Source organism: Arachis hypogaea, chromosome 9, assembly GCF_003086295.3.
Source record: "Arachis hypogaea cultivar Tifrunner chromosome 9, arahy.Tifrunner.gnm2.J5K5, whole genome shotgun sequence".
In the NCBI taxonomy this organism is placed as follows: Eukaryota; Viridiplantae; Streptophyta; class Magnoliopsida; order Fabales; family Fabaceae; genus Arachis; species Arachis hypogaea.
Genome location: NC_092044.1, coordinates 1948045 through 1956631, shown reverse-complemented (window position 1 = coordinate 1956631; position 8587 = coordinate 1948045). Strand labels below are relative to the sequence as shown.

The 8587-nt window shown below is 25.8% G+C and overlaps 1 protein-coding gene across 1 annotated transcript; it reads left to right on the top strand.

The window, feature by feature from the left end:
* The first annotated feature begins 2061 nt into the window (after nucleotides 1-2061).
* LOC112709841 (FBD-associated F-box protein At4g10400-like) lies at nucleotides 2062-4077 on the top strand. Its single transcript, XM_025761823.3, has 3 exons — nucleotides 2062-3203; nucleotides 3296-3535; nucleotides 3879-4077. The coding sequence occupies exons 1-3, from the start codon at nucleotides 2175-2177 to the stop codon at nucleotides 3990-3992; spliced, it is 1383 nt and encodes a 460-aa protein (XP_025617608.1). The 5' UTR covers nucleotides 2062-2174; the 3' UTR covers nucleotides 3993-4077.
* Nucleotides 4078-8587: the final 4510 nt, after the last annotated feature.

The following is an 8587-nucleotide window of genomic DNA, read 5'->3' as shown; positions in this document are numbered from 1 at the left end:
TCAAAACTTTTTTGTCCCCACCAAAACTGAAAAAGTAAAAAATGAATTTTCGAAATTAAACTATCAAGCAATTTAAAACAAAATAATGTATAAATAAAAATAACTTCTCCCATACATAAACAAAAGAAATAATTCTAATTAAGATAAAAAAATAAACTATTATTTACTAACTGAAACTGAAAATATCGTTCACACTAAACTTTTGAGTTATTTTTCACATAAATGTTATTTATGTGTACATAACTACATGTAATGGTGGATGATATGAGTCAGATACAGTATCCTACTAATTATATAGGCAAATAACACAACTTATCCGACATTAAGGGACCTTGTACTCGATTTTCTTTTCAAAATCAAATTTTTTTGGTGCTGTTTTTGGCTGGGTTTTTCATATACGAGACAAATCTTACTGTAGTTATTCGAAACTTAATGTGCTAAAATTTTTTGCTTTGTATATTTCGACACGTCTCTTGAGATTTTTATCATATATTAGTATATGTATTCCTATATTGTATAAAATAATATATAAAAATATATAAAATACTTTTTAATTTTTTAAATAAAAATATATATAGTAATTTTTGTTATAAAAATTTTATAAAGTTAATTAAATTTAAGAAAAAAAGACAAATAGATCCCTGATCTTTTGTGCTGCAGACATTTTCGTCTCTGACTATTAAAAAATATTTTTAAGTCCCTGACCTTTACAAAATTTGGACGGATCAGTCCTTAACGGAGGCATTTGGATGAATCAGTCCCTGACGGAGACATTTAGACGGAGGGACTGATCTGTCCAAATTTTGTGAAGGTCAGGGATTTAAAAGTATTTTTCAATGGTCATAGACAAAAATGTCCACAGGACAAAAGGTCAGGGACTAATTTGTCGTTTTCTCTAAATTTAAAATTTAATTATTTTTAATATTAAAAATAATAAAATTAATGAATAATAATTTTATTTTTACGTTTTTAAAGTATAATAATTATTTATTAATAGTAATATATAGTTTGTGATTAAATTGAATATTTATATTAAAATTTATGTTTTTAAATTTTTTTTTAAATAACATTATTAGCTGAATTTAAAAATATTTTTTTTACGATTTACGAGTAAAATTTTGAAATCTTCTTATTCTTATAGTAAAATTAATTTGAGTAAGTATAATCAAATATTAAATAAAATTTATTTATTTTAATCAAATTAAATAATTAATATAATTGATTAGTTAGTTATAATCAACATGATCAAACAGAATATTAAATAATTTGATGTTTATCTCAATCAAATAAATAAATAATTAATTATCACATTTTTAAAAATTATTAATAAAATATATAAGATAAAAAATAATATAAATTAAAATAAAATTAATTTATTTATTTTAATTAAATAAAAATAATTAATATAATTAATTAGTTATAATTAATATAATAAAAATATTAAATAATTTGATATTTATCTCAATTAAATAAAAAACCAATTAATTAATAAATATATTTAAATGAATCAAATAAAATACATGTGTATATATATTTAAGAATATATTTGGTCATCTATGTTATTAATTAAAAAAATATGGCTTTAATAATATACAATAGAAAATAAAGAGTAAACTATTAAAATGATGTTCGAAAAATTAGATAGTTGACAAAATAAACCCAAAAAATACTGACGATAATTGATAAATAAACTCCCGAAAAATTTATAAACATGATAAAAAAAATTATAATGTGTTTATTTGGGTGTCATTATTTTAATAATTTTTTAATAAAAAATAATTTTTTTATTTTTTAGTGTGTTATAAAAATTTCTAGCAATAAAATAAAAAAATACTAAAAAAATAAAAAAAATATTTTTTAAAAAATTATAATTTATACTTTTTTTAAAAATATTAAAAAAAATATTTTTCATATAATAAATAAATAAATAAATTTTATATTATTATATATAAATATAATTAGTAAATAAAAAAATATTTTTATATAAGATATCTAAACATAAAATTATATTTATCTTTCTATAACATCTTTTAAAAAAAGATAATTCGAAAAAGATATTTCACCCAAAAAGTTAACCTGAATCTAAAACTATAAATAGATTGGATGGAACGGAGAAGAGGAAACTGCGGCACTGGGGAGTAACAGAGCACAGAAGCAAAGAAACCCTAATCGCCATGGACAGGATCAGCGACCTGCCGGATTGTATACTCTTGCACATCCTCTCCTTTCTCCCTATCAAAACCGCTTTCTCCACCACCGTCCTCTCTCGCCGATGGACCCACCTCTGCCACGACCTCCAACACTTCGAGTTCAACCAAATCCAATATCATAACCGCAACGATACATGGCCAGAGTTCTGTTCACGAAAGCGATTGTTCGCCACCGTTGGTTGGATTCTCTCCCGCGGCAAAGCGCCGCCAATTCGAACCTTTCGTCTCACCTGTGACCTAGCTCAATTCCATGAATACTCCATTGTGGACTGGTTCATTAGAAAAGTTTCAGGGCCAAACCTCCAGGAATTGAACTTGGACCTCCAGCTCTCCATCTTCGGTCTCCCCGATTACAAATTCGTTATTCCCAACAGCGTTTTCAGCTGCGCTTCCCTGGTGACTCTCCGTTTAAGCGGCGGCAACATAACATTCCTTTCGCCTTCTTCTTCGTCGTGCGGTTATCGCTTGCCATCGCTCAAGACTCTGGAGATGCACAATGTCGAGGCCTCTATTGATGACGTGGCAGAGCTTCTCTCTCACTGCACTGGTCTTGAGACTCTCATTCTTGACTTAAACCGTCAAGTCAGCGAGGTCAGATTGAGAATTCACTTTCCTCTTTCTTTGAAGAAATTGAACTTCCGATCAGATTTCAACCCTGTTAGAATTTATGGAATCGAATGTAGGCAGCAGTTTCCCTCGATCTGTGTTTCCAACTTGCACAATGTGGAGGAAGCTACTATCAACGTTACTTCGCGAGGCTTTGTGCTTAAGTTTCTTGTGGAATTTCGCTGGTTAAGGAGTTTGGTCCTGGGTGACTTAGTGTTTACTTGTTTGCCCCAGGCTCCTCCGGATCTTATTCCGGAATTGACCTCATTACGTAGATTAGAGCTTGCTGTTGGGTGTTTCGACACGAGATATATAATGAATATGCTTGAGAAGTGTCCCATGCTTAAAGTTCTTGTTATTGTTTTTATCACTGACCTTGTTAATAAGGTATTTTGAGTTCTCATGTTCAAGCTTCGGTTTGTATAACTTTGTTGTTTTGCTGGCAATTATTTTTAAGTGGATTTGTTGTTTTTTGCTAGGATCCACATCCGTCACGACGATGGGAACACCCAGTGAAGGTTCCTACTTGTCTTGCATCGCATCTGAAAGTGATTAAAATCAAAGGATATTTTGAATCCAGAGATGATAGATATTTTTTCGCCTATGTTCTTCAACATGGACTTGTTTTGGAGTCACTTGATGTTCGGGTGGATCGTGCGAGAGCTAAAGTTTTGCCGAGGATTTCTAAGGCGTGCCAAATTAACTTTCGCTGGAATCAGGTACCATATGTTTTCTTTACCATTATGTGTACGTAACTACGTATCCTACTAATTATAAATACAAATAACACAATTCATCCGACATTGAGTTACCTTGCAGTGAATTCTCCTTTCAAAATCACTCTTTTTTTTGTACCGTTTATATTACTAAAATTTTCATATATGAGACAAGTTCTATTGTAGTTTGAGTAGATTCCCCCAAGTGATAAATTTTCTGTTACAAAATTTTTATACTTAATAGTTTTGCTGCATAGCTCATAAATACTTCTATTGCTATTGTTTTGGAATATATACTATGCATTAAAATTCCTGTACTTAATGATTTTGTTGAATATATATATAGGAGAAGGAGGAGGAGAAAGAGGCGTTACGACGAGGACTACAGCAACGGCAACACCTTAGAACACTACAGGAGAAAGCACTATTGGGACTGTTACAAAAAAATTTGAATTTGTAAAAAAATATTCTTAAGTACGGACCGAATTTTGAGACGGCCCAAATATTAAACATCCCGAGTAAAATTATAGTTTGCGATTAGATTATGTGATTTACATTAAACTTTTTTTTAAAGATCTTTTTAAATAACATTGTGGTTGAATTTGTAAACATTTTCTTATAATTCTTGAGTAAAATTCTCAAATCTTTTTATTCTTATGTTAAAACTGAGAGAACATGTATAATATACCTTGAGATAAAATTTGTTCTTAAATTATCTTCTTTATTATTATAACAAAAAAAACTATTATGAGAACTATTTTTGTTAAAATTTTTATCTAGAACTGTTTTATGTTATGCTATTATTTCATTCTTAGAATCAAAGTAATATGATCAACGTTTAATATTAAAATTTTACAACATATTTTATTTATTCTTGAGTTAAAGTAGTTGTATTTGTATCGAAACCGTTTTTTTTATTAGTTTAAAAATCTACTAAAACAGCTGAAGATAAGATAAATACGCAATTAAATGCATGATATCTTATTATAACGATGACAGATTTATTGGTCCAAAATAATTTACAATATTATTTTTTATTTCAAGATAGATATACAAAATATTTTTTAATTTTTTAAATAAAAATATGTATAGTCATTTTTGTTATAAAAATTTTATAAAGTTAATTAAATCTAAAATTTAATTATTTTTAATATTAAAGATAATAAAATCAATGAGTAATAATTTTATTTTTACATTTTTAAAGTATAATAATTACTTATTAATAGTAATATATAGTTTGTGATTAAATTAAATATTTATATTAGAATTTATCTTCTTAAAGATTTTTTTAAATAACATTATTAGCTGAATTTGAAAATATTTTTTCACGATTTATGAGTAAAATTTGAAATCTACTTATTCTTATGGTAAAATTAATTTAAGTAAGGATAATTAAACATTAAATAAAATTTATTTATTTTAGTCAAATCAAAAAATTAATAGAATTGATTAGTTATAGTCAATATGATCAAATAGAATATTAAATAATTTGATATTTATCTCAATCAAATAAATAAATAATTAATTAGAATATTTTAAAAAATTATTAATCAAAATATATAAGATGAAAAATAATACCAATTAAAATAAAATTTATTTATTTTATTTTGTATAGTCATTTTTGTTATAAAAATTTTATAAAGTTAATTAAATCTAAAATTTAATTATTTTTAATATTAAAGATAATAAAATCAATGAGTAATAATTTTATTTTTACATTTTTAAAGTATAATAATTACTTATTAATAGTAATATATAGTTTGTGATTAAATTAAATATTTATATTAGAATTTATCTTCTTAAAGATTTTTTTAAATAACATTATTAGCTGAATTTGAAAATATTTTTTCACGATTTATGAGTAAAATTTGAAATCTACTTATTCTTATGGTAAAATTAATTTAAGTAAGGATAATTAAACATTAAATAAAATTTATTTATTTTAGTCAAATCAAAAAATTAATAGAATTGATTAGTTATAGTCAATATGATCAAATAGAATATTAAATAATTTGATATTTATCTCAATCAAATAAATAAATAATTAATTAGAATATTTTAAAAAATTATTAATCAAAATATATAAGATGAAAAATAATACCAATTAAAATAAAATTTATTTATTTATTTTAATCAAATAAAATAATTAATTAATTAATTAGTTATTATTAATATGATCAAAAGATATTAAATAATTTGATATTTATCTCAATTAAATAAAATAAATAATTAATTAATAAGCATATTTAAATGAATCAAATAAAATACATCAGTAAATTCAATTATGTTCAAATAGAGTTTGAATTGACCTAATTCGAACTACATACAAATGTGTATTGGCTGATTTATAAAGCAGAATTTGATTTGGCGGATTCACATAAAAACTTTTTTATCTTGACTTAATTACGTTTTTTATCCTAATGTTTTATAATCCAAAATAAAAAATTGTGTTGTATGTGTGTGCGTTTTGTTTAATTTTAATTATTTGCTTGGTTGATTTAGATTATATTATTTAAAAATAAAAGCCAATTGGATTATATTGGTTTTACAAAGATAAGAAATGTAAAAAAGGCAGTCACCGAGAAACAAATTAAAAAGAGGAAATTTATTAATTCAGCCAAATTCAAATATTTACTCATTTAATTATATACTTTTTTTGCTAATAGTAATACTAACAATAAATTTTTAATCTAACAATAAATAAAAATATTATATATACAAAAAAATCAGTTATTATATTTTTATATATATATATATATATTTAATTTGTTTTTAATGTATATGTTAATATGTAAGTGACTGATTTAATAATTAATTTTTATATATATATAGTATAATTATAATTTATATAAAAAATTATTACAATTAAAAATTATTTAACAGTGTACTAATAAGTTAAAAAAAAATCAGAACATCATCATAAAAAGGAATAAAAAATGACTAAATTGCTCTAAAGAATATTGATCATTACTTTAGGCCTTGTCAAAAAGCTTGTCAGGTTTAGATTAGCTTAAACTTGGGAATAATTATTGTAGATTCTGGTTTGGATTTTGTGTTTTGAATTCATTCTAACCTCAACAAAAATGAGTTCTTCTTTACAGCAGCTTTTTGGTGAATTTGGAGGGATAGGAACAATGACATCTTCCATCAAGATGATCCATAAAGTAGGAAAAAAATTGTTCACCTGGCTAAACATGCTGCTCGAAATTTTTCCAATATCATTACCACCAAAAAACATATTACCCTTTCCTCTTTGCAATATAACTGGAAACCATCTCCGATAAATGTCTGTAAAGTGAACTGCGATGCAAGCGTTTTTGAAAATGAACGATTAGCTGGTTTTGGCTATATTATTAGAGAGAACATGGGAATTTGGATAAAAGTTTATTCTTTGTTGTGAGTTTCATGCTATTTGGAGAGGACTTGTTATGACTTGGGATTGCGAGTGCAAAGAAGTCATATGTGTGAAACTGATAATCTTGATGCGTTTCTTCTTGTTTTGCGAAACACAACCAGCATGATTAGGACGGACTTTGATCTGCTTGACAAAATTAAAGAGGTCATATGTGAAACTGATAATTGGACAGTTACGGTAGTAGTAATTCAGTGCACAGCAAATAGAGTGGCTGATTTAATAGCTAAGACTACTGCTTTTAACAAGCATGTGTATTTGGAGTGGTTGCTGCCTCTTAATAGTTTATACATTATTATTAGAGAGGATTCCTCCTATTTCTCTTAGGTCCTTTTTCTTTATGTTATTTTCAGTCACAAAAAAAATAAAAATATAAAATTAAATAATAAAATGAAAATAGCAATATAAAATGATTAAAGAAATTACCTATAAAAAAAACGATTAAAGAGATTACTACAAACTAAAAATTTCGTCTTTGAAAAACCACTCTTCTTCTAAATTTGAAGAACGAGTAATTTTGAAAACGAGATCTTTATAGTTTAAGGATTTGACCATTTATTCAGCAAAGATTACTACAAGATTGGGAGTATAAATAGAAATAGATAATAAAGAAATTACTTTATGGATTTGGTTGAAGAAGAAACACAATTCGATTCAGGTGCCACCTGCGTGAAGTTCCCTCTTCTTCTCTTCTTCATTCTTCGTCTTAGGATTTTAACTTCACATACTCTTCTTTTGTTTCTGCTGTTTGATAATGGTGTTAATAATAATTATATCTCTTCCTTGTTATCGTTCATTTATGCCTTGAAGTTTGAATATGTAGCCGTTACATGTTATATAATTTTCTGCTTCTGAATATTTTGATTCAATTTTCAAGTGTTATACTGTTTGAATTGGATTGGATTTAATTTTGCATGCAATTTCGGTTAAAGCATAAGAAATGGAAACATGTTATCGGATGGTAGTGTAAAATTCACAGTCCCTGCATAGTAATTAAGCTCATATTATCTTTTCTGAAAAGGAATTAGAAAATGACTAATTTTATTTGTTTGTTTGTCTTTTCCTTAGTATTTAAGTAACTACTTCTGCATTTTTTGTTCTGTATCTAAATGCATCTGTTAGGATAAGAGAGATTATCGTTTTTAACTGTGAATTGATTTGAAATGAATTTCACTATGCCCCATAATCTTTTATTTTGTTAATCCTTTTTGAATTTTGTGGCATTTTATGGCAAGTGTAAATTGATCTTATATATATATATATATATATATATTGATTGAGCTGTTCACAACACGTATACTCTAGGCTCTGTTGTTTACTAGGATTTTGATATTCTTGGTTAAGAAAGATAAATAGGTTACTTATGAATTCAGATTGATGGAATTTGTGGTCTTTCTTGAATCTGTTTCATGCTATCTCAATGCTAATGTTTTGCATGTTCTGATTTTTTTTGTTGGGATCATGTGTATAAAGTAGTACTACATATTGTCCTTGTTTGTATAACTTTTGTTCTATCATTACTTTGAAGTTTGAATTTTATCCTTGAATGAACAAATGCATTTTCTTGATTGCAACTCTTGTTGCGCTCAAGCTTGGTTAAAGAAGTTCTTAAGTTGTAATTGGTATCTTGATTTCTTTATCAA